This window comes from Perognathus longimembris, chromosome 1, assembly GCF_023159225.1.
Source record: "Perognathus longimembris pacificus isolate PPM17 chromosome 1, ASM2315922v1, whole genome shotgun sequence".
NCBI lineage: Eukaryota > Metazoa > Chordata > Mammalia > Rodentia > Heteromyidae > Perognathus > Perognathus longimembris.
In genome coordinates this window covers 45,468,797-45,492,126 of record NC_063161.1, presented here as the reverse complement: position 1 = coordinate 45,492,126, position 23,330 = coordinate 45,468,797, and the positions used below count along the sequence as shown (strand labels likewise).

The 23,330-nt window shown below is 49.4% G+C and overlaps 3 protein-coding genes and 1 long non-coding RNA gene across 23 annotated transcripts in view; 2 read left to right on the top strand and 2 right to left on the bottom strand.

Annotated features, from left to right (window-relative positions):
- Positions 1 to 69: 69 nt before the first annotated feature.
- Positions 70 to 5,500, top strand: Myl6b (myosin light chain 6B). Of its 3 annotated transcripts, XM_048362027.1 has the most exons (7): positions 594 to 647; positions 1,569 to 1,788; positions 2,475 to 2,502; positions 2,959 to 3,102; positions 3,600 to 3,773; positions 4,996 to 5,073; positions 5,230 to 5,500. In XM_048362027.1, the coding sequence occupies exons 2-7, from the start codon at positions 1,618 to 1,620 to the stop codon at positions 5,256 to 5,258; spliced, it is 624 nt and encodes a 207-aa protein (XP_048217984.1). In that variant the 5' UTR covers positions 594 to 647; positions 1,569 to 1,617; the 3' UTR covers positions 5,259 to 5,500. The 3 variants fall into 3 exon arrangements, with proteins under 3 accessions (XP_048217970.1, XP_048217984.1, XP_048217976.1); XM_048362013.1 differs by lacking the exons at positions 4,996 to 5,073; positions 5,230 to 5,500 and having other exon boundaries at positions 70 to 647; positions 3,600 to 4,020; XM_048362019.1 differs by lacking the exons at positions 594 to 647; positions 4,996 to 5,073; positions 5,230 to 5,500 and having other exon boundaries at positions 1,356 to 1,788; positions 3,600 to 4,020.
- On the bottom strand, positions 1,660 to 5,687 carry LOC125363073. Of its 3 annotated transcripts, XR_007213165.1 has the most exons (5): positions 5,579 to 5,687; positions 5,163 to 5,299; positions 3,183 to 3,254; positions 2,936 to 3,080; positions 1,675 to 1,795 (listed from the first exon to the last, which is right to left on the bottom strand). It is a non-coding gene; the product is annotated as an uncharacterized LOC125363073 (long non-coding RNA). The 3 variants fall into 3 exon arrangements; XR_007213166.1 differs by lacking the exon at positions 2,936 to 3,080 and having other exon boundaries at positions 1,660 to 1,795; XR_007213167.1 differs by lacking the exons at positions 1,675 to 1,795; positions 2,936 to 3,080; positions 3,183 to 3,254 and adding an exon at positions 3,662 to 3,794.
- Positions 5,688 to 5,713: 26 nt separating this feature from the next.
- Positions 5,714 to 9,276, top strand: Myl6 (myosin light chain 6). 2 transcript variants are annotated; one of them, XM_048362046.1, is made up of 7 exons: positions 5,714 to 5,846; positions 6,107 to 6,134; positions 6,962 to 7,105; positions 7,588 to 7,761; positions 8,085 to 8,162; positions 8,408 to 8,451; positions 9,084 to 9,276. In XM_048362046.1, exons 1-6 carry the CDS (start codon positions 5,844 to 5,846, stop codon positions 8,434 to 8,436), a joined length of 456 nt encoding a protein of 151 aa, XP_048218003.1. In that variant the 5' UTR covers positions 5,714 to 5,843; the 3' UTR covers positions 8,437 to 8,451; positions 9,084 to 9,276. The 2 variants fall into 2 exon arrangements, with proteins under 2 accessions (XP_048218003.1, XP_048217995.1); XM_048362038.1 differs by lacking the exon at positions 8,408 to 8,451.
- Positions 9,277 to 10,544: 1,268 nt separating this feature from the next.
- Smarcc2 (SWI/SNF related, matrix associated, actin dependent regulator of chromatin subfamily c member 2) overlaps positions 10,545 to 23,330 on the bottom strand; it is a 31,628-nt gene continuing 18,842 nt past the window's right edge. For 2 of the 15 annotated variants that reach the window (XM_048361929.1, XM_048361901.1), the window contains exons 16-29: positions 19,889 to 20,002; positions 19,098 to 19,251; positions 18,322 to 18,414; positions 17,970 to 18,089; positions 17,809 to 17,871; positions 17,151 to 17,409; positions 16,792 to 16,953; positions 16,460 to 16,530; positions 16,119 to 16,254; positions 15,875 to 16,038; positions 14,473 to 14,607; positions 12,577 to 12,958; positions 11,879 to 12,301; positions 10,545 to 11,345 (exon numbers count right to left, since the gene is read on the bottom strand). In XM_048361929.1, the coding sequence (XP_048217886.1) occupies positions 11,269 to 11,345; positions 11,879 to 12,301; positions 12,577 to 12,958; positions 14,473 to 14,607; positions 15,875 to 16,038; positions 16,119 to 16,254; positions 16,460 to 16,530; positions 16,792 to 16,953; positions 17,151 to 17,409; positions 17,809 to 17,871; positions 17,970 to 18,089; positions 18,322 to 18,414; positions 19,098 to 19,251; positions 19,889 to 20,002 (2,353 nt within the window). In that variant the 3' untranslated portion in view covers positions 10,545 to 11,268. The remainder of the gene's footprint in view (positions 11,346 to 11,878; positions 12,302 to 12,576; positions 12,959 to 14,472; positions 14,608 to 15,874; positions 16,039 to 16,118; positions 16,255 to 16,459; positions 16,531 to 16,791; positions 16,954 to 17,150; positions 17,410 to 17,808; positions 17,872 to 17,969; positions 18,090 to 18,321; positions 18,415 to 19,097; positions 19,252 to 19,888; positions 20,003 to 23,330) is intronic. The other 13 variants (XM_048361941.1, XM_048361921.1, XM_048361973.1 and 10 more) reach the window with 11 other exon arrangements.

Sequence of the window (23,330 nt, the reverse complement as noted above, 5' to 3'; positions counted from 1 at the left end):
AATTCAAGCTCTAGGGCTGGCTCGGGTGCGCGTGCGCACACACACACACACTCGCGCGTGTGCGAGACACGGCAGAGCCCGTCAGGTAAGCACTAGGTCCTAAATCCAAACTCCAGTAATGCAAAAATAAACTGAATTTAAAAAACCCTGGAAGCTACTGTTCCGAGCCCCAAAGGAACGAACTTCCTGGCCTCAGTTTCCCGCCTACAAAACTTCGAGAGGAAGTGAAAGCCGCACAGCCTGGCCCGGGGCAGAGGGCACTCCCACCGTACCCCGGGGCCTCCGGGCTCCAAGGGCCGCAGCCTCACCCCCGCCGCACCAAACTGGAGGCTCCCCAGGACTACATAAAGGGGACCTCTGTCCTGAGGGGCCCCGCAAGGCTTTCGGATCCCCAAAGCGGGGCAGCTCACTGCTCGCTGGCTTTCAGTTCCGGGACAAGCAGCGCCCACAGCAGAACCTGAGTCACTAACCGCCCCAGGAGACCGGAAGCCGACGCTCCCGTGTTAGTGTTGGGCGAGGAAGGCTTCCGGTGAGCGGTTGGGGACTACGATTCCCGGCGTGCTCAGCGGCCACCACATTAACCCTCTAGTGCCAGGAGCGGTGCTGCATCCCGCCCCGCCCCCGCCCCACACTCGGGACTCCGCAGGGTGAGTTTGGGGTTTATATTAGTCAGAGCTCTTTATTCTGTCCCTGATTAGGGGAAGGAGGGGGAGGGTTGAGTACTAGTGGAGAACCTATTGGAGATTTTTGCCTCCTTCTGAATTACAGAATCTAGGCTCTTTGTGTCCCGGAGCTTGTCCTTTCCGGGCCCCTCCCCTAGGTTCCACCAGGTGTTGGGGGGTGGGGGGCTCCTTGCAGGTTCTGCAGACACCTACCTTTTATCTAAATAGAATGACCGTGGGCTTGTGCAGAAGATTCCTTCCTTGGAAGTGTGGGCGGTGGGTGTTAAACCTGATCGTTTATTATACTTCACCCCTAAATCAGTACTGGATCCACAGGAGACAAAGGGTAGCATTACACTCCCATTTCTGTTAATGCGTACAATTCCAGTTCTGGGCGAGGTGGGGGCCCAGGAACTACAAGTTTGGGGCATCACACAGCTATGGGAGCCAGCTACCCCTATTTCTTATCCAGGGTCTGAAGGGAATAAAGAGGCTGTTTGGTTTCCTCCATCACTATTTCTAGCTCAAGCCTCCTGGGCCCCTCCCCCATTCTTATCTCAGCCTGGGCTTTTTAGAATCTAAGTTACTGGGTACCCTCCTTTTCACCTCACCACTATCTTAATGTCACTGGCAAGTATTCTATCCTAACACTGGGGGTCAACTCCCCCATTCTGGGCAGTCTCTGGCTTCTTCCCTCTGTCCCCAAAGGAAACATTGTTCCTGGATAGCTCTTAGGGAGTAGATAGAGGGAAGAAAACCTTGGGTCAGAAGTCCTGAACCTTTGGAGGCCAGTGGAGGCAGGCAGATGGGCATCTCTCTTCTCTCTCTCACCCTTGCCACCGCCAACTGGCTCCCTGCCCCTGCCCCCGCCCCTTGACATCCCAGACTCCCTGGCTATTTAAACAGAGATGGGTGCCCCCATCGGCGGCACACTGTCCTTTGGCCACCGGACATCATGCCTCCTAAGAAAGATGTTCCCGTGAAGAAACCAGCAGGGCCTTCCATCTCCAAGCCTGCTGCCAAGCCTGCAGCAGGAACCCCTCCAGCAAAGACCAAGGCTGAGCCAGCTGTCTCCCAGATGCCTGTGAAAACCCAGGAGCCCCCTGTTGATCTCTCCAAAGTGGTGGTGAGTCCTGGGAAAGTGAAGAGAGAATTTGGAGAAGTGGATTAGGTAATATGTAAAATGGAGGGGATAAATAAGCATTGGTTTCGGATTGCAATCCCCCAACTAGGAAGCATCCAGGTTTAGGACTCTGCTATTGTCTTTATTGATATCATCTTCCAAAACAGGTGTGTACCACTTACATACACCCACACTTGCTGATCCCCTGGTTAGAAGCAGGGATTGTGAGATGGGAAACACCTAGGTTCTGAGGAGGGTTTCAAGGTGAAGGGAGAGAAGTGCTGTCTGCCTCTAAATGGCTGTCCAACTCTAAAAGCAGCAGCTCTGATCACCAAGAGGGGAGGCTGAAGAGGACAGACTTGTTAGACAATCACAGCTGGGGACCAGGGGTAAATTTAGCCTTTGTTCAGCCCCCAGTTATGTGAGGGATGCAGGGCTCAAAGTAGTGGAGGGAGGGGGAACAGGTGGCATGGGATTAGCCCTGTTCCCTGGAAGCCCTCCCCTCTATAATTCCTCCTCTTGGGATTCTCCCAATGTTCAGAGCTGGGAATGGGACTGAGGTGACTGGGCTCCCAGCCTCGTCCCTATGGGCCCCTCCCCAGGAGTGGCTGCCAGTTGGTTGGGAGGAGGGCTCAGGAGGGATTGAACAAGCCCTGTCATTTCTCTTCACCTGCTTTTTTCTTCCACAGATCGAGTTTAACAAGGACCAGCTGGAGGGTGAGGAGCTGTTTTCCTAATCCCACTATCCAGCCCCAAGTTTCGGTCAGGTCCCTCTCTGTTCCCCTAACTCCAGTCCTGACCTTGAAACCTTCTACAATTGTCCTCTTTTCCTCCCTTTTCTGTTCCGCTCTACCACGTAAATATTTGTGTGTGTGCACACATGCATGCCAGTACTAGGACACTTGAATTCAAGGCCTTGTACTCTTCACTAGACTTTTCCACTGAAGGCTGACACTTCCAGCTTTTTGCTGGTTTATTGAAGAAAAGAGTCTCATGAACTTTTTCTGCCCAAAGTTGGCTTTGAACTCCAATCTTCAGACCTCAGCCTCCTGAAGTACATAAGAATTACAGGCATGAACCACAAGTACCTAGCAATTTCTTAACCTCCTTTCTATCCGAAGGTGATGGGGAACCTCTGGTGAATAACGACCTCTCCTGTAAACCTCTTCTCAGAGTTCAAGGAGGCCTTTGAGCTGTTTGACCGAGTAGGTGATGGCAAGATCCTGTACAGCCAGTGTGGGGATGTGATGAGGGCCCTGGGCCAGAACCCCACCAACGCCGAGGTGCTCAAGGTCCTGGGGAACCCCAAGAGTGATGGTGAGAGGGGTTTCAGTGATCATTTTCTCAATATTAGGGATCAAACCCAAGGGCTTTGCACATGCAAGGTAAGCATTCACCTTCATCTCCAGTCTTCAATTTTCAGTGGTAGAATGCTGGTAAGGTGTCAAAGGATGCTAATCTTCAAAACACTGTGAAACACAGGGCAAATAAAAGACATCTTGAATACTGAAGGGAATAGAAGTAGGTGGAAGGGGTGCTGGGAATATGGCCTAGTGGCAAGAGTGCTTGCCTTATATACATGAAGCCCTAGGTTCGATTTATCAGCACCACATATATAGAAAAGGCCAGAAGTTGGTGCTGTGGCTCAAGTTGGCAGAGTGCTAGCCTTGAGCAAAATGACGCCGGGGACAGTGCTCAGGCCCTGAGTTCAAGCCCCAGGACTGGCCAAAAAAAAAAAAGTCGGTGGAAGGAATGGAAGTTGGGTCTTCACCTTAGTGATACATCAAGACCTCTTACCTCTCTCCATTCTCCAGAGCTGAAGTCTCGGCGTGTGGACTTTGAGACTTTCCTGCCCATGCTCCAGGCAGTAGCCAAAAACCGGGATCAAGGGACATATGAAGACTACTTGGAGGGGCTTCGGGTGTTTGACAAGGAAGGGAATGGCAAAGTGATGGGTGCAGAGCTCAGACATGTCCTCACCACCCTGGGTGAGACAGCAACCAGAGTTCCTGTGTTCCTGTGGGGTGAAGAGGAAGGGGTGGACCAGGAAGGTTGGCAAGTTAAGCAGAGTCAGGGAGGGGATTACTGTCCTGTAGGTCATGGGCAAAAGCCTGAAGGTCAAAACCATGGTGACAGATCTGAGGGCCTTGCATCCTGAGAGGTTTAAGTGCCCATATTAGGACAAAGGACATGGAACACAGTGGCGGACCCAAGCTACCACTTTGGAAGCCTTAAAGAGAGAGAGAAAGTATGTGTGTGTGTTTGCTAATCCTGGGGCTTGAACTTCCTTGAGCCCTGCCCCTGAGCTTTTTGTTTGGTTTTGTTTTTTTGCCAGTCCTGGGCCTTGGACTCAGGGCCTGAGCACTGTCCCTGGCTTCTTCCAGCTCAAGGCTAGCACTCTGCCACCTGAGCCACAGTGCCCCTTCTGGCCATTTTCCATATATGTGGTGCTGGGGAAATCGAACTGAGAGCTTCATGTGTAGGAGGCAAGCACTCTTGCCACTAGGCCACATTTCCAGCCCTGGCCTTTTCTATATATGTGGTGCTGAGGAGTCAAACCCAGGGCTTCATGTATACGAGATGAGCACTTTACCACTAGGCCATATGCCCTGCTCCTGGGCTTTTGTGCTCAAAGCTAGTGCTCTATCACATGAGCCACAGCTTCTTCACTTCTGGCTTTTGGTGGTTAATTGAAGATAAGTTTCACATTCTTTTCTGCCTAGAGTGGCTTCAACAGTGATCCTCAGATTAGCTGGGATTGCAGGCGTGAACCACCCAGCTCATAATTAGATTGGCTTTTTCTTTTTGTCAGTTGTGGGGCTTGAACTCAGAGGCCTGGACGCTGTCCCTGAGCTCTTTTGCTCCAGCTAACACTACCATTTTGAGCCACAGCACCACTCCTAGTTTTTGAGTGGTTAATCATAGATAAAAGATTCCCAGGGACTTTTCTACTTGGGCTGGCTTTGAACCACGATCCTCAGATCTCAGCCTCCTGAGTAGCTAGAATTATTGGTTGGTTGGTTTGTTGTTGTTGTTTTGGTTTTTGGTCACAGTGCAAGTACTCTGGCTTGAATCCTAAAGGCTTTAGTTTCCCTGTCAATTAAAGCTTTGGCCAGTTCCAAGGTACTGTGACTGCAAGTGATTTGAGAAGAGGTAGGGCAGGACAGGGCAAGGAGGGAGTGGGGTTCACCCGGGCTGTCTGGGTTTCAGGAGAGAAGATGACTGAGGAGGAAGTGGAGACTGTTCTGGCTGGACATGAAGACAGCAATGGCTGCATCAACTATGAGGGTAAGGGGGGGGGGGCGGTGTCAGAGGATCAGAAGGGGGGGGGAGAGAAGAGTGATGCCACTGTGAGGATGGGAAGCACCCTCTATTACCTAAAACTTGGGGGTTGGTGGCCCGGGGGTCTGCTTCTTGAAGCTCTCTTGTCTCCTGTCTCTGCAGCCTTCCTGAAGCACATCCTTAGCGTCTGAACTTCGCGGGTAGGCCCTCCGGTCCCCCTCCCCCTCGTCGCCTTGAGAGGCAAGTTTGCCGGTTCAATTGCTGCTTCAGCGCCGGGGTTTGGCAACTTTTTCTTTTTTCCACAGATCCCATAGTGGGGGAACCCTTTCCCCCCCCCCCCCACTTTCGCTCCACCTCCCCGCCGGCGGAAGCAGCTTCCGGTCAACTTGGTGGCCACCTATTGTTTCAAAATAAAGATACAGTTCCTGCCTTGGTCTCAGACTGTGGTTTTCTTCCGAGGAGGGGGCAGGAGGGAAGGGAGGGCCCGCTCTTCGCTCAGAGCCGGGATTACCTGCATTTTATGCTGTTCGGAAGAACGAATTATTTGCGCCTCGTTCCAGCCTGGGGTGGACTTCGGGCGCCCCGGGGCCGGGAGGACCACGGCGGGCCCCGCCTACCTCGTTTTCATGTAGCGAGTTATCTGCATAAATCCAGGCCGCGCTTCCTATTGGCTGGACGTACAGAGCGTGACGTCACCAGGGCAAGCTAAGACTAGGGTTGGGCTGGGAGCTGGAGCCATTACTGCAGGAAAGGTCCCGGAGAACAGTGCAGCCAAAATGGTGGGGCTCGGGACCCAGGAGATAAGCGGGGTTTGGGGCTAGGAGGGCACCCAGGGCAGGGGTGGGGCGAGAAGGCAAGCAGGGGTGGGGAGCAGAGGGAGTCTGAAGGTTTGGGAGGCTGGAGGGTGGATTGGAAAGGCCAGGGCCCTGTCCTGCTGGAAAGCGAGTCCTTCACTGAACGAGTTGATTCAGTTGGAGGGACTGGGATAGAAGCTTGCGGGATTGGAGTAAGTGCTGACCACTCCTTCTTCTTTGAGCAGTGCGACTTCACCGAAGACCAGACCGCAGGTAAGCAGTCTCTGACCCCAACTGAGGTCACCCTTACCGAGGGACACCCCCCTCTAAGCACCTACTTTGTAACCCCAACTTGTCATTTGTTCAGCATCCCCAGGAGAGCACCCCTTAGATCCTTTCTCCTACTTTCTGGATCCTCCTCCATTTTCTTCTCTCATGCTTTCTTCCTTCCCCTTCCACTCTAGATCTGAGCCCCAAGCACTGGGTGAGTTTTAGGTGGTGTGGGTATGTGGAACTACTTGGTCACCACCTAATGCTTGCTGTGTGTGGGGTCTGGGGAGGGCGCATCAATCTATCTGGGTTCCTCTGACCCCTTAACCAGCTTTTGCTTCTTCATTTCTCCTGTGATAATTGCTCCCCTTCCCCAGCCTGGAACTGAGAAGATTGTAAAGGACAGTGACCTGAATTTTGGGAAGAAGGGCACAGGAGAGTTAGGTCTCTTCCTAGGGGAAGGGTAGGAAGTAGTAAGTTAAGATGACCCTAGTCCCAGACCGCTGCGCCTATTTCCTTATAAGGACTGGACCTAGACTGGGCGGTGGCAAATTCCTATCCCCAGTAGTTAATGTAGTAGGCCTACTGCTGGCTGAGGTTGTATGTGAATAGATAGTACTGTGCTGTCAGGAAGGAAGGCTGTATCTTTATGTGGAACATTGCAGTTGGAGGAAAGAGAAATAGATCCCTTCTTAGCATTCTTAGGTGTACAGCAGGGTGGATATCTGGTTTCCACAGCATGGTGCTAGTTGACTGGGAGCAGCAGAGCACTGTAGGAGGGCCTCGATTAACCCCTCACTCCCCTTACTGATGATCACCTGAATCCTCAGAATTCAAGGAGGCTTTCCAGCTGTTTGACCGAACAGGTGATGGCAAGATCCTATACAGCCAGTGTGGGGATGTGATGAGAGCCCTGGGCCAGAACCCCACCAACGCTGAGGTGCTCAAGGTCCTGGGGAACCCCAAGAGTGATGGTGAGCATCTTCAAAACAACCTAGTGTGGCAATAAGTCCACACCTCTTCAGCTAAGTTTATCTTAATTGGCTTCAAACTGGAAGGAATTCCACATTACTCTTGTTACAAACCCATTTTCAGTTTGTAATCCCTGTGATCCCATCTTGGGAATTTGAGTTCTCTGGCCTAACACTTTCCCACTGTGTGTGTGTGTGTGTGTGTGTGTATGTGCACACGTGTGCATGCGCATGCTAGCACATTGGTACTTGGGCTTGAATTTAGGACCTCACATTTCCATTGGCTTTTTGGCTTGATTGGTGCTCTACCACTTGAACTACACCTTCACACTTCCAGCCTTTTACTGGCTAATTGGAGGCAAATCTGGTGGAATTTTCTGCCCAGGCTGACTTTGAACCTCAATCTTCAGATCCTAGCCTCCTGAGTAGCTAGGACCACAGGTGTAGTCACCAACTGGCTTCCTTTCTCTCTTGTTGTGTACCAGAGATGAATGTAAAGGTGTTGGACTTTGAACACTTCCTGCCCATGCTGCAGACTGTGGCCAAGAACAAGGACCAGGGAACCTATGAGGATTATGTAGAAGGCCTTCGGGTATTTGACAAGGAAGGGAATGGTACTGTCATGGGCGCTGAAATCCGTCATGTACTCGTCACACTTGGTAAGACTTTATATATTGTCCTGGAGCCGAGGTGCTACCTTGATACACCTCACCAGTTACCCTGTTCCAAAAGTGTTTTTTGTTGCTGTCGGTAGTGAGGCTTGAACTCAAGGCCTGGGCATTGTCCCTGAGCTTTTTTGCTCAATGCTAGTGCTCTACCACTTGGAGCCACAGCTCCACTTCCCAGTTTCTGGTGGTTAACTGGAGATGAGTCTCACATACTTTCCTGCTTGGGCTGGCTTTGAACCGAGATCCTCAGATCTCACTCAGCCTCCTGAGTTGCTAGGATTAGAGGTGTGATCAATTGATGCCCTCCTCTGCAGGTGAGAAGATGACTGAGGAAGAAGTGGAGATGCTGGTAGCAGGGCATGAGGACAGCAATGGCTGTATTAACTATGAAGGTGAGGGGCAAACTGGGGCTCTTGCAGAGGAAATGTCCATATAGCAGGACTGTATCTGAGACTTTCCTTATCCCTGGAGTTGGATCCAAAAGGAGGCAAGAGCCAGGTCCAGCCCAGGAGTGGGAGGTTGTGGGGTTTGGGTATGCAGGGTGGGGAAGGAATGAGAAGTCTGTTCCCCCACCACCTGAACCTTCACCCCATGTCTGTGTCTTGTCTTCACCATTAATGTCTCTTCCTTCCTGCAGCGTTTGTGAGGCATATCCTGTCAGGGTGACGGCCCAAGGGGCGGGTACGGCTCCTCCCAGCGTCTCCTTCTCTAGTTGATCTCCCAGTGTTTTTCTTCCCAACCTGTGCTCTCTAGTCCCAGTCCTTACCCTACTACCATCTGACTTCTCTCTGGCATGTTTCTGCATGGGGCTGACCAGGGAGGGGAGGGATTCCTCAAAGAGGAAGGCAGCTTGGGAGTACAGTACCTCCTGACTTCTCTCCTAGAACGGACTCTTAAGATCTTGCTTACTGGGTCTTGGGTGCTGGTGTCTAGGACCTCACCAGCTTACAGAAGTCTTGCTTTAGGGGGATCCTTTGGCCTCCTTCTGCTGGGCAGCTTGGAGGTACTCTAACCCAAAACTGTCCTCTCCTCCTGCCAGTGGCTGACAGTAGCTGTAGGTGTAGTTGAGAACTTTTTGCCTCTGCTCTCCTCTTGCTGCTCAGGGTGGGCAGGGAGCTGAAAGCTGGGGGGAGGGGAGTCAGAGGCTGAGAAAACTGCTCAGACTCAAGGTGGCTTCTCTGCAAACCAACCCTCAGGTTGGTTGCTGTGGGCATGTTCCCTCAAGCGACATTTGTAGTCTTGCAGTCTTCTGACCCCTGGTGTACCCCTCCCTCTTGTTCCCTCTCCACCTCACTCACTTCTCCTCTCTACAGAGCTTGTCCGGATGGTGCTGAATGGCTGAGAACCTTCCCAGTATCCCTGAGCCTGTGCCTTGCCCCGTGTGAAATTTCTGTGTGGTCCTAGGAGCTTCCTAGGCTCCCCTGTCACAGCATACCTTTCCCATCTGGTCTCTCAGATGACGTCTGCCATCAGCACTCACCAAATAAATTAGCTCTCTTTGCCCCATTCTGGTTCTGCTTTCCTTCTGGGGGGGGGGGCGGGGGAGTGAGATGATAGTGGTGATTTTTGCCCTTAAATTAGATACCAGAGCCCAAGGTCAATGCCTCATTTAAGAAATGCTGGCCCCATTCATCCTTGCCTCAAAGGCTACCTAGCGGGATCTGGAAAAAGCCATAAATGAAGGCTGGCCATCTTTGGGCAAGGGGGGGCAGGGCGCAGGACAGCATTCTTTTATTATATTCTATATCAACCCTCATTTCCTGGGGATCCTTAGAACCCAGCCCCCACCCTCCTAAGTATGGAAGGCCTTTTGTGGAAAGGCCTAGTGTGTACAGCAGGACTGGGGCCAATAACAAAAGAAGTAGGTGAAGACCTGCCTCTTCCCTTATTAGGGAAGGAATGAAGCCACTACTTCTGAAAGGATAAAGACACAAAATCTCTATGGAAGATAGAAGCTGTTAAGTAGCTATTTTTAGGGCAGGTAAGAGCCCCTGCTCCACCAGTAATGCCTTTGGCTTTCTGTGGTGTGAGGCCAGTGTCTGCAGCCCTATAGGCCCTAGAGCTTTAGAGGGCCCTCTAGCTCAGCTGAGTACCCCCTGAGATTCCAGGAATGCAGCCCCACCCCCTGCCTGACAGCCACAGGTAAGAACACAGAGGCATCCACAAGATGGAACTGAAAGCAAATTAATTTATAAAAAAAAAAAAGAAGAAAAATAAAAAAGAAAAAAGGAAGAAAACAATTTACAGAAAAATTTTGAACACAAGAAAGGTGCTAAGACTTAGAAAAAGAGAAACAAACACGGGGAACATGAGGAACAAAGGGCCTGGTAGAAGGAATCAAGAACTAGGTGTAGAGCCTAGTATGGCGTTTGCCTCTGTGTCAGGGGGAAGAGGGGGAATTGGAAGGGGGGATACTGGAATCCAGGAGGCAGAGCCAAACTGTACTGCTCCAAATCTGTGTCCTTGGGAGAACCCCAGCTCTCAGTAACATTCTGCTAGTCTTGGTGAGGGAGGGCAGCGGTTAGGGGAGTGACCCACCAAGTCATTAAGGAGGTGCTTAAGTGCTCTTCAATTTTTCTTTTTTTTTTTTTTTTTTTTTCCAATTTTAAGACATCTCACAGCTTCCTTTTTCATGCCTTTTAGGCATTCACGATAGAACCCAGGGAAAGGAGGAAGAACGGTCCGGTCCCCTTGCCCTTTCTTCCTCTATTACCTACCACATGAATCCCCCCAAAATACATTTTCCCACCAAATACACGTACGCTGACATCAACTAAGCAGATGACTTTTAAAAACAAACACAAAACTGACATTCAGAGGGAAAGGGGTTATTGGCTGAGCTGAGCGGCCTAAACAGCAACACTGAGGAAGCAGCAGGAGAGATCAGAGTGATGAACTGGTGGAGTGGGTAGAGGGAGTTGGCTACCGAGGAGCTTGAGGAGATAGGCTTGGCACCCTATTTCACTCCCCGGAGCTCAACTCAGAACCTTACTTCCCTTTTCTTAAAACTCATCCTCACTCCTCAAAAAAAAAAAAAAAAAAAAAAAAAAAGGTAGAAGTTGGTTATTTTTTTAGTGGACTGAAGGGATCTCCAATGTGGCTTTTTAAAATCTCTCTGTACTTCCTTTTAAAGGGCTTAATTTTCTTTGTATCCATAAAAAAAGTAGTAGTTTTAAAGAGGGTGCACCCTTAGAAGTGGTTAAGTAGAACTTTGTATAAACACCTTTCCCCGGCCCTTCCTTTAAAGGCAGGATTCCTGTCCTCTCCTCACTCCCAGACATTAGAAACATCTATTTAAGCAGAAGTCCTTGAATCATCCAATATAAAAATGCATGCCTCTGCTGGGCATGGTGGGGGCTGTGGAGGGGTAGGAGGAGCTTTCCTTACGTAGTGATGAGCTCTCCAGGCTGGGGGAGGGTTCCAGTGGTGGGGGAGGGCTGTTCCTGGAACTGTGATCTCCACAGGGAAGGTGAGAGGGACAGGTGGCTGGCTGGCTCCTCACTGTGGAGGTGGCACAGGGGTGACTGTGCCTGGGCTTGGGGCTGTGGGGTCTGGAGGCAGGGGGGTGCCTGGGTCTGTGGAGAAAAGGAAGATAATCAGCAGGGGCAAGGCAGAGGAGCAATCCAGACCCCAGGCTTCACACACAAACAACTGAGCATGGCATGCAGTGGGTAGGTAGATGAATGAGGTACCCACAATGGGCAACTTCCTTTTTCTAATACCCTCCTTTTACTTCACAATGTACACCCAAATGGTTGTCCTGCCCCCAAGGGGACTCTATGTGAGACATCTGAATGGGTTATGAACAAGCAAAGGAATGTCAATCATGCAGACAGCTGTTTTTCAAGTTTACAACTGAGATGCTCTGTCACAGGATTCCTCCAATGACCCACCAGTGAAAGGCCCCAACGTCATCCCAGAGGGGCTGCTGCCAGGTGGGGGAATGGAGGACAGCCAGAGGCCATTCCTCCTGTATTCTAATTTTACCAGAGTGTTCAAAAAAGAATATGGAGAGTCTAGTATCTGACGCCACCTGCCCTCCCTCCCTCTTTTCCTCCCTCCATGTGGACCCCTCCCTCTCCCTTCTCCCCTTCTGGCCCCTTCTCACCTGGCAGTGGGCTGGCACTGGGCAGGAGGTTGCCCTGAACAGCTGCCACAATGGCAGGGCTCTGGGCTGCGGCGGATCCGAGCCCCGGCCCAAGAGGCAAGGAAGATGGCATGGTGGTGGTCGCCGGCAGGTTAGGATGTAGAGGGTTCGCCATGGACACAGGCAGGTTAGGTGGGGGGAGAGTACCCGGGGCAAACGGGAGATGGTGGTGATGCCCATGCAGGTTAGGAGGGGGAAGGTTAATACTGATGGAGTCAGCTAGACTACCAAATGGGATGACGGATGGAGCAGGAGGAGGAGGAGGCGGCATGCCAAAAGGCAAACCCAAAGGAGCATTACCCGCCACGCCTGGGTGCCCGCTGCCTGGCACTGCCCCTGGCATCATTGAGGGAGGAGTTTGTTGGTTGGGGAACGGTGAGGGGCCTAGGAATGAAGAGGAGAAAGGTTAGAGGTAATGTCACTTTACAGCAAGGATAATCCAGCCTCTTCCTGCCTCCCCTTTCCAATTCTAGTGCAAGTGGTAAATCCTAAGGTCTGGGTTTGGGGAGAAATCCTTGCTGGTTTAGGGGCATAACAGAAGTGGGTCCATCTGTAGAAACAGGGCAATCCTCTGTCCAAGCCCATCATATCCCCCTCTAGGGGAACTGAGACATTCACCAAGATCCCTGTAGCCAATGAGTTCCAGAACCCACACTCACCGTGGGGTCCAGGGGGGGGTACCCCTGGTGGAACTGCCCCAGGCTGGGGGCCTCCAGCTGGTTGTGGCTGCTGTGGCCCTGTCGTTGACCCTGTCTGCCCCATCTGTTCAGAAGGGCCCAAGCTTCCGGGAGGGGCCCCACTGCCAGCAGGAGCAGGGGCTATGGAGGCTGGAGCCACAGGCAGGCCATGCACTGAGGGTGGCCCAGCAGCCCCTGGGGGGGGTATGGCCTGGGAGCCTGGGGGCAGGTTTGGGGGTGGCTGCTGCTGCTGCTGATGCATCTGCTGGAAGTGCTGCTGCCGGGCCCTCATCTCGGCATACTTCAGCTGTTCCATGTGAAAAGCTTGTCTGTCGGCCAGGAGCTGCTGCCTCTGATACTCGAGCTGCCAGGGCCAATGAAGTATGTGAGAGGTTTTCAGAAGATCCCTAGGCAAAGATGCCTAGCCTTGCTTTTGGCTGTATCTCCTTTTGATTCCACCCATCTTGGTTCCCTAAACTTAATAAACCCGAGCTTCTTGTGTCCTCTCTTGCAAATTCCACAACCTTCACGTCTTCTGGATGCCCGCATCACTTCTCACTGCGGTGGAGTGAAATGGGCTCTGGCTCTTCTCACCTCCAAAGTGTTGAATTTATCTTTACCTTGATTTAGGAAATGCTTCTACTTCTTGTCACCTCAAATGCCGTTTTGTTTTTTTTCCTTTGAAAATTCACTAGAAACTCACTGTTCTTAGGGAACCAGCCCAGATCAACTAACTAAAAGCTCTGGCTTGATTATGTGATCTCTCTGGACTTAATATGAAACCTTTCAATTCAAATCTGCCAGGAACATTAAGCATTGTTTACTTTGTTGTGTTTGTGGGGTTTTTTTTTTTTTTTTTTGGCCAATCCTGGGGCTTGAGCTCAGGGTCTGGGTATTCTCTCTGAGCTTCTTATGCTCAAAGCTAGCACTCTACCACTTGAGCCACAGTACCACTTCTGGATTTTTCTGCTTATGTGGTACTGAGGAATAGAGCCCAGAGTTTCATCCATGCTAGGCAAGCACTTTACCGCTAAGTTACTGATGTCACTATGTTTCTGATGTCACCAAATTGCATGTGTGATATCTCCAATTAAATTCTAAGTTCTCTGTATGCACAGGTCTTCCTTTCTGTGCTGGCACTGTGGCTTAAACTCAGGGCCTGGGTGCTGTTCCTGAGCCTTTTCTGCTCATGGCTGGTGTTTTACTACTTGAGCCACAGCTCTACTTCTGGCTTTTTGCTGGCTAACTGAAGAGTCTCATAGACTTTCCTGCCAGGAATGCCTTCAAACTGCAGTACTTAGATTTCAGCCTTCTGACTAGCTAGGATTACAGGTATGAGCCACTGGTGCCCAGCTTTTTTTTTTTTTTTTTCTTCATCTCAGGTTTTCTGTGCTGCTATACTACTTCTTTTTGTCTTTCTTTCTTTTTTTTTTTCCCTCTCTGGTCTTGAGGCTTGAACTCAGGGCCTAGGCTCTGTCCCTGAGCCTCTCTGGGCTCAAGGCTAGTGCTCTACCACTTGAACCACAGCCCCACTTCCAGCTTTTTTTTTTTGCCAGTCCTGGGGCTTGAACTCGGGGCCTGGGCACTATTCTTGAGCTTCTTTTGCTCAAGACTAGCACTCTACTACTCAAGCCACACCACCACATCTGGCTTTTTCTGTTTATGCTACTACTCAAGCCACACTACCACATCTGGCTTTTTCTGTTTATGTGGTCCTGAGGAATCGAACCCAGGACTTCATGCATGCTAGACAAGCACTCTACCTCTAAGCCACATTCCCAGCCCTTGCACTTCTATCTTGCATATAACTCTCTCTCTCCTCCATTCCCAGACTCCAGGCAGAGTTCCAGGCTCCTAACCCCCTAAGAGACTACTCACTGCTTCTCGCTCCCGGTCCATGATCGTTTCCAGCTCCTCAAAGTGTCGCAGTTTGATCTCCAACTTTTTCATCTGGGTCTCCACCAACAGGGCCACCAAAGATTTGATTTTTCTCTCCTCAACAGCAGCCAAGTGCTAGGAAAGGAGGGGAGGGACAGCATATCAGTAGGAAGACCCACTGCTGGCGTTTCAGGGCAGATATGATAGGGTGGATGCTGGCAGCTTTAAGAACAACGTTGTTGGGGCTGGGAATGTGGTTTAGTGGTACAGTACTTGGCTAGCATGCATGAAGCCTTGGGTTTGATTCCTCAGTACCATATAAACAGAAAAAGCCAGAAATGGCTCTGTGGCTCAAGTGGTAGGGTACTAGCCCTGAGCACAATGAGGCTCACGGACAGTACCCAGGCCCTGAGTTCAAGCCTCAGGACTGGCAAAAAAAAAAAAAAAATTGCTGTAGTCACAAGTACAGGTGTAGGGCTGGGAATGTGGCTTAGTGGTCCAATGCTTATCTGGACCATTTATCTCCTCTCCAGAGGAGATTTTAGGATTGTGGTTTAAAGCCACCAGACAGATCTGTGGGATTCTTATCTCCAAATAACCAGCAAAAAAAGCTTGAACTGGAAGCTGTGGCTGAAATGGTAAAGCACCAGCCATGAGTGAAAAAACCAAGTGAAAGTGCAAGAACGTGAGGCCTTAAGTTAAAGTTGAATACTGTTTCAAAAATAAAAAAGGAGGGGCTGGGAATATGGCCTAGTGGCAAGAGTGCTTGCCTTGTATACATGAGGCCCTGGGTTCAATTCCTCAGCACCACATATACAGAAAATGGCCACAAGTGGCGCTGTGGCTCAAGTGGCAGAGTGCTAACCTTGAGCAAAAAAGAAGCCAGGGACAGTGCTCAGGCCCTGAGTTCACGGCCTAGGACTGGCCAAAATAAAATAAAATAAAATAAATAAAAAAGAAGCCAGCAGCTGGGAGCCAGTAAGCCTAGCTACTCAGGAAGCTGAGATCTGAGGATTACAGTTCAAAGCCAGCCCAGGCAGGAAGTCTGTGAGACTCTTATCTCCAATTAATCACAGAAAAGGCTGGAACTGGCACTGTGGCTAAGTGGTAAGTGCTAGCCTTGAACAAAAGGAGCCCAAGGGCAGCATCCAGGCCCAGAGTTCAAGCCCTAGAACCAGCAAAAAGAAAAACAAAAGGCCAGCATTATTAAAGGGTGATCAAGAACAGATTTCCTCTAAGACTCAGGGGTGGGGAATGTCCAGCTGGAGGGCCATGGAAAGTCCACAAAATCAATGGGCACATTACAGGACAGACAAATATGCTTCTTGCCACCTGTGTGCAGCCATCGCCTGAACTGATCAAGTGGGCGAGTTCTCCCCTGGAGTCTGGGAACTGGCCTCACCTTGGCCTTAACTGCAGCAGCAGCTAGGGCGGCAGCAGCAGCAGTGGAGAGGTTGCCTTCACCAATGTCCCGCTCCACCTTCGTCTTCCTCTCTCCCTCTGACTCCACTTCTTTCAACACTTCCTCCTGCCCTTCCTTTGGCTCTTTCTCCTTCTCAGGATCAACTGAGCCAGGACAAGAGTTGAGTTAGCTTGACATCTTCACATCTTTCCCCTTGTCCCTGCCACCACTCTGAGGAACTCACCTATTGGTTCCCCATCACTCTTCTCTGACTCCTTCTCGCTGTCACCTTCTTTTCCTTTCTCTTCGTCCTTCTTGGGAGCCTCACTGGTTTTCTCCTTCACTTCCTCCTCTATAGCCCCTCCTCCTTCTCTGGGTTCCTGAAGTCCCAGTGAAAGAAAATGAAGGCATTATAGGCCACAGTGTTGACTAGGTCTTACACAAAAGGCCCAAACTGGGACCTTTTACTTTTTACTCTTCTTCAGAGTGATGGGCTCCAGGAAACTGCCCCTGTGACCAGATTCCCCAACACCAACAATGCCATGCCTGGCAGCCCCTCACATCCTCTGGTCATTCCTTCTATACCTTGGGCTCCTTCTTCTCATCTGCAGCCTGGTTCTCTGTCCGGGCCTCATCAGTCCCACTTTCTTCTGAGCCAGTGGGAAAAGGAAAGGAAAGATGTCTGATACAGAGTCTGTGCAACACTTTCCCAACAGCCCTTCTACCAGCCAAAGTTCACTAGAGGACCAATAGGAGACAAAGCCCTTAAGGTAACGTCCTGGGGAAAATAAAACCTTATCAGCTTTCTCATTTGTGATGTGCCCAGTGCGAACTGTGGGACAGGAATGGCAGAGGAAAGCCAGAGGGCTCTGGTTCTTGGTAAAAGGATAGAAAACTAGAAACTTGCCAGGACTTACCAATGCGCTCAGGCTCATCAGAGGTGGTTCCTGCAATGCCACTGCTTTCTAGACCAAAGGCTGGATCTGCCTTGCCTGTCACTTTGGCTGCTTCTTCTACTTTCCGAACATGGGCCTCTACTAAGGCTGTGGGGACCTCTTCCTTCATTTTGGAGAATTCCTCTGTAAGACCCAAAGGGGACCAAGGTAGAATAGCACAGATAGGCAGTTATGGGGAAAGCTTCCTCATAGCCCATTTCTTCTCTAAGACCATCATGGAGCCTTGACAGGTACCTGAGCCAGTCTTGAGTGGGTTTCACAGTCTAAGAATCAAGCTCTTCAAAAGCAGACTAAGATGGCTACCCCCCACCTCCAATTACCTAGAGCTGACTTCGCAGCAGCAGAGGCGACTCGGGGATCCACAACAGAAGCCAGAAAGGCAACAGTGCTCATAACAGGGTTGCCCGACTGACTGAAGGGGATGGGCTGGTAGGCCAGGGGTCCCAGGGAGGCCTCTGAGTCCTCTAGGTACGGGTCTTCAATGGGAAGGCGAAGAAAATGCAAGATGCATTCGTCCTGGGTGCGGCTTCCCACGTGCTCAGACACTTTGTTCCAGTCATCCTTGTACATTTCCAGGGCCTGGTAGTAGTGGTGGAGATAACTCTGCTTACTTAGCTACTTTCCTCAAAGGTCAACCTCCTCTCCCCCTAATATTCTACTAGGGGAAACTGGCCTCAAAACTTTTTGTGTTCTATTATTGTGTACTCTGTTGGGTCCAAAGGGAATCTTCAAGTAGCACTAAAGAAGGAGATAGAGTTAGTAAAATAATCCAAACCCTGGACCTGGAGCTGTTCCTGGGACAGGTGTCCTAGGCATCAATCAGGTAGGAGAGAGATCCAGGCAAGATCATGCTCTGCCCACGCCGGGCTCCACAGCTCTCCCCACGCTGGGCTCCACAGCTCTCCCCACATACAAACTCGGCTAGGACCCTAGCCACTTCTGTTTACAAGCAGACCTCCCTTGCCTCGCCCCAGTCACCTCCAGGAGTAGCAGGGTCTCCTGTTCTGTCCATTCTCGAGTGGCGCTGGCTGCAGCTTTGCTCTGCAGAGGAAACATGGGGTGAGGGAGAGTTAGGGAACAGGAGCCTCTGGACCTGCGAGGAGCATAGGTTCTCTACTGCAAACCCGCTGTCCTCATACCTTGGAGGGTACGTTCTTCTTTGTATACATGTCTGTTCGAAGCCCAAAGTTTTGCATGTCTGTTGGTTTCTCTTTGCCTTTGTCAGGAAAGTTGAGCATTTGCTGGGAAGCAGAGCTCTGCTATTTTTGGAGGAGAAAGAGAGAGGTGAGTACAAGTGACCATATGAGACAGGAGCAGACAGAGAGAGAAAACAGACAGAAGGAGCTTTCTTCCCAAAGCCAGGGATGCTCCTGGGTGGGACTTCCTCCCTTCCTGCTGCAGTTCCTCTGCTCTCATGTCTCTTCTTCCCGGGCAGGGGCCCCCCAATAAAGGGGCAAATAAGAAGCCCAGCGGGGTCTGGACCCCACCTACCAGCTCTGGCTTGCCCTTAGCCGTCTCTGGCACCAGGTCATCCAGCTCTTTGCCCTTCCGCCCAGCCTTGGTATCAGCATCAACCTGGCGGCCCTAGGGGACAGAGCTTGGCGTCATGGAAGCTGGGCAGGAAATGGCCAGGCCAAGGCCCTGGAGGCCTTAAGACCAAATGCTAGGCAGCCCACAAGCTCTGGGGGGGCAGGGGGACACTCATGCCACTGTTCCATGCGCCCTCCATGATTAATTCGACATGTACTCGGCATGATATCCATTTGTATTCATATGTATCTTTATAGATTTTCTTAGGAGCTGGACAATTAGGTTCTAATCCTAGATTTAGTACTCTGTGACCTTGGGCAAGCCACATTAACCTTTCTCCTCTTATTCTTTATAATGTATGAAATGGAAATGGAAAAAAATGGAGGTGACAATAATTATGAGGCAAAAATGAAAAAAATGTGGGAAACATAACAGAGTATTAAAAAGTTCACCCAAGTTAATTTTAAGCTTTTTTTTTCTAATGGCTCCATTACCCTGTCTCTTCCCTGAGGACAACTTTTCTCCCTCAGTCTTAAATATTTAGGTTGAGAGACAGAGTACTAAACAAACACATGGTACTGACTCCTGTGGCCTTCTGCATCCCATGGAAAAGGAAGAAACCTCACAATACTTTTACCCTCAGAACGCCTGAACCTTTAAAAAAAACAGGAAAAGAAAAGTCCAAAGAAGCCCAGCCTCGGCCACGCCCACCCTGTCCCCACAGCCCCTCACCCTACCTGTGGGGTCTTGGGCTGCAGAGGCACCAGCCCTGATGGTGTATCTGCCAAGACATGGAAGTGAGAGGTGGGAGGAGGCCCCATTGGGGTTGGTCGACTCTCAGCATCCACTTGGTAGTTAATAAGACCCCACTGCTCCAGAAAGGCATGGACTCTGGAAGGAAAAAGGGAGAATCAGATCAATCAGGACAACCAGAAAGGAGCAGAGAGGGCCAGGAGCATAAAGCTCCCTTTCCCCCCTCACCACTGCCTGTCCATCATTCAGTCACCCCTAAATATCAGTGACCCGATAGTACCCATCTCCAGTCTGGACCTCTTTTTTTTTTTTTTTTGTCAATAGTGGGGCCTGAACTCGGGGCCTGGGTTCTGTCCCTGAGCTTGTTTTTCCTCAAGGCTAGCGCTCTACCATTTGAGCCACAGCTCCACTTTTGGTTTTCTGGTGGTTAATTGGAGATCAAAGTCTCATGGACTTTCCTGCCTGGGCTGGCTTTGAACCATGATCCTCAGATCTCAGCCTCTTGAGTAACTAGGATTTCAGGCATGAGCCACCAGCACTTGACTGGACCCTCTCTCTATGGCCATTCGTTTACTAAACATTTCTTCCTGGATGGCTAGTAAGGCTGATCTTTAGCTACAGATGTGCCTGTTCTCTTATTCTATATTTTCAATCCCTCAAGTCAACTTATTCCCCAAACCTGTTTGTTACATGGTCTTTCTTCTGCCCATTCCCCTATTTCCCTCATAGGCATCTCTAGTTCTGCTTAGCAGGCAGGTATCTTCACATGGCTCACCTCATTATGGCACACACATCACCCGCCAAGTTTCGGCGGCAGGCAGTAGAGGTGAGATACTCCTGGGGGTTCAGCCGGTAAGTGTCAATCATAAAATTTCGATAGGCCAGGTAGCTTAGAAGAGAGAAGTAAACAAGAGGAGAAAAATAAACATTTATTGGCTCACATCTGTAATCTTAGCTACTCAGCAGGCTGGATCTGAGGACAGTGGTTCAGTGGTTCAAAGCCAACCTGGGCAGGAACATCCATGAGACTTATATTTCTAATTAACCACTACAAAGCCAAAAGTGGAGCTGTGGCTCAAGTGGTAGAACCCTAACCTGGAGCAAAAAGACTCAAAGGCAATGCTCAAACCCTGAATTCAAGGATCAGGTCTGGTACAAAAGAGAAAAAGGAAAAAAAGAGGCTAGGTGTTGGTGAATCACACCTATAATCCTAGTGACTCAGGAGTCTGAGATCTGAGGACCACAGTTTAAGGCCAGCCTGGGTAAGGAAGTGTATGAGACTCTTATCTCTAAATAACCACCAGAAAACCAGACGTGGCCCTCAGGCTCAAAGTGGTAGAGCATTAGTCTTGCACGAAAAAAGCTCAGAGACAGTGCCTAGGCCCTGAGTTCAAGCCGCATAACCAACAAAAAAAGAAAAAAAAAAGATTTGATTCAATAATATTGAGTGCTTACTATGCAATCAGTGCTAAGTCAGTGCTAAGATTCAAGTGTTTCTTACATTTTCTTGATTTCCCCCTCTCACAGAATGGGTTGAACTCAAAGCCTCATGCCCCCTGTCAGGTACTCTACCACTTAAGCCATGTCTCCAGCTCTGTGATAGATTTTTTTTTTGGCCAGTCCTGGGCCTTGGACTCAGGGCCTGAGCACTGTCCCTGGCTTCTTCCCGCTCAAGGCTAGCACTCTGCCACTTGAGCCACAGCGCCGCTTCTGGCCGTTTTCTGTATATGTGGTGCTGGGGAATCGAACCTAGGGCCTCGTGTATCCGAGGCAGGCACTCTTGCCACTAGGCTATATCCCCAGCCCCGATTATTATTTTTTTTTTTAACATGGCATAGATATACAGTATGAAGTATAGAGAATGTGAGCCAGACGAAAGGGTGCAGCTCATGGCTTTACTATTTACCAGCTAGAGGACCTTATCCAGGTACTTAGGACAACTAAACCTTTGAGCTAGAGGCATGGATCTGTGGTAAAGAGATTCCTAAGAAGCATGAGGCTGGCTCTAAGCTCAAGCCCAATACCACCTCACCACCACCACCACCACCAACAAATAAACTCTACACTTCAGTTTACTAACCTATAAACAGATTAATAAAAATATGATAGTGTCTGGGAGACAGTAAGCTATCAACAGAGGTAGGCAATTACCATCACTTTTGTGTGTGTGTGTTGATCCTAGGGCTTAAACTCAGGGTCTGGGTTCTTTCCTGCTCTTTTGTGCTCAAGGATAGCACTCTACCACTTAAGCCACAGTTCCATTTTTAGCTTTTTGGTAGCTAACTGGAGATAAGGGTGTCTTAGATTTTCCTGCCCAGGCTGGCTTTAAAAACTATGATTCCAGATCTCAACCTCTTGAGTAGCAAGGATAACAGGATTACTGGCACCAGGTGTTACTATTTTATACCAAGTATTAAGTTCCTGTTCCTGCCAGCGTATCATATTGAATTCTTATTACCAGGTAATTACTTCCTATCCTTCACTGCTTTTACCAGGAAGAAGCATGGTGAAAGAAACATTATTATCTGAGCATGGTGGTTCATGCTTGTAATCTTAATTACTAGGAAGGAACTGAGGTTGAAAGGGTCTTAAGCCCAGCCTCAGCAAAAAGTTGTAAAGATTCAATCTCACCATATAGCTGGGTGTGGTGGCACATATCTGTCACCCCAGATAGATAGGAGATGTAAATAAGAGGATCATGGTTCAAGCTGGCCAAAGCAAAAATATGAGACCCTATTCCAAAAATATAACTAATGCAAAAAAGGTTTGGGGGTATGGCTCACATGGTAGAGTGTTGCCTAGACGTGTAAGACCCTGGGTTCAACCCATAGTACCACCAAAAAACATTTAAAAAGAAACATAGTTGGGAGGCTGGGAATATGGCCTAGTGGCAAGAGTGCTCGCCTTGTATACATGAAGCCCTGGGTTCGATTACCCAGCACCACATATATAGAAAACAGCCAGAAGTGGCGCTGTGGCTTAAGTGGCAGAGCGCTAGCCTTGAGTAAAAAGAAGCCAGGGACAGTGCTCAGGCCCTGAGTCCAAGGCCCAGGACTGGCAAAAAAACAAAACAAAACAAAAAAACAATACTAAGATGATAAGATGATCCTCCAAGAGGGAAGGCTGGGGAATGGCTAGAAAGAAAATTTGTTTGATTTAGTTCTCAATCTCATCCACTTCACCATATATTTTTCCTGAAGGATCCCTAACCAAAGAATATTGCCAAGTCTTGTCCATAGCAAGAAGACTGACCTCAGGCAAAACCTTAAAGGAGGAAAGATGCTGGATGCGCATGCCTGTAGTCATAGCCACTTAGGCGGCTGAGATCTGAGGATCATGGTTTAAAGCCAGCCCCAGGCAGGAAAAGGAAACTCTTATCTCCACTTAACCAGCAAAAAACTGCAAGTGCAACCAATGATGTCTTCTGACTGTAACTGTTGAATGTGGTTTGGAGTCCCTAAGTAAAGGGGGATCGTACTTACAGAAAGTCGTGTGTGAGGTTTTAATGCAGAATTTTGTCAGAAGACAATGGCGCTACATGTTTAAATGCAAATGTATATTGCTAAGATTTTTTTTAAGATGGCATGTGCTTTAAGAAGAGGAAGTTCCATTTTTAAGAGTTTAAAAAGCTTACGAGTGAGAAATATAAAAATCTTACTTATTTTCACCTCTAGAAGAAATACAAGATGTTTCTCATATCTACTTTTCTCCAGTATCTGATTGTTACTGTCCTTGGCAGATCGATAATCATTGCATAGTGACTGAAAAACCTAAATGCAATAATAATAATAATAATAAATGTTCTCATTTCTGGAAAAAAAACACTGCAAGTGCGGAACTATGTCTCAAGTCAATAGAGCCTTGAGCAAAAAAGTCAATGATAGCATGAAACCCGGAGTTTAAGCCCTAGTACTAGCACACAACCCCCCCACAAAAAAATAGCAACAACAAAAAATCCTTAAAGGAGACTCTTTTTTGAATAGAGTCTCATGCTGTAGCTGGCCTCAGGGTTGCTATATAGCCCAAGATGGCCTCAAATTCACAATCTTACTGCCTCAGACTCTCAAGTGCTAGGATTACCAATGTGTATCACTATACCTGGCAAATTAAGACTTATGAGCCCTAAGCCTACACTTTTATGAATTACTTCTCACCCAAAGTGCAGTCTTCATCCCCTAATTCACAGATTTGGGTATTCTTTCAGTTTTCTTATTTTT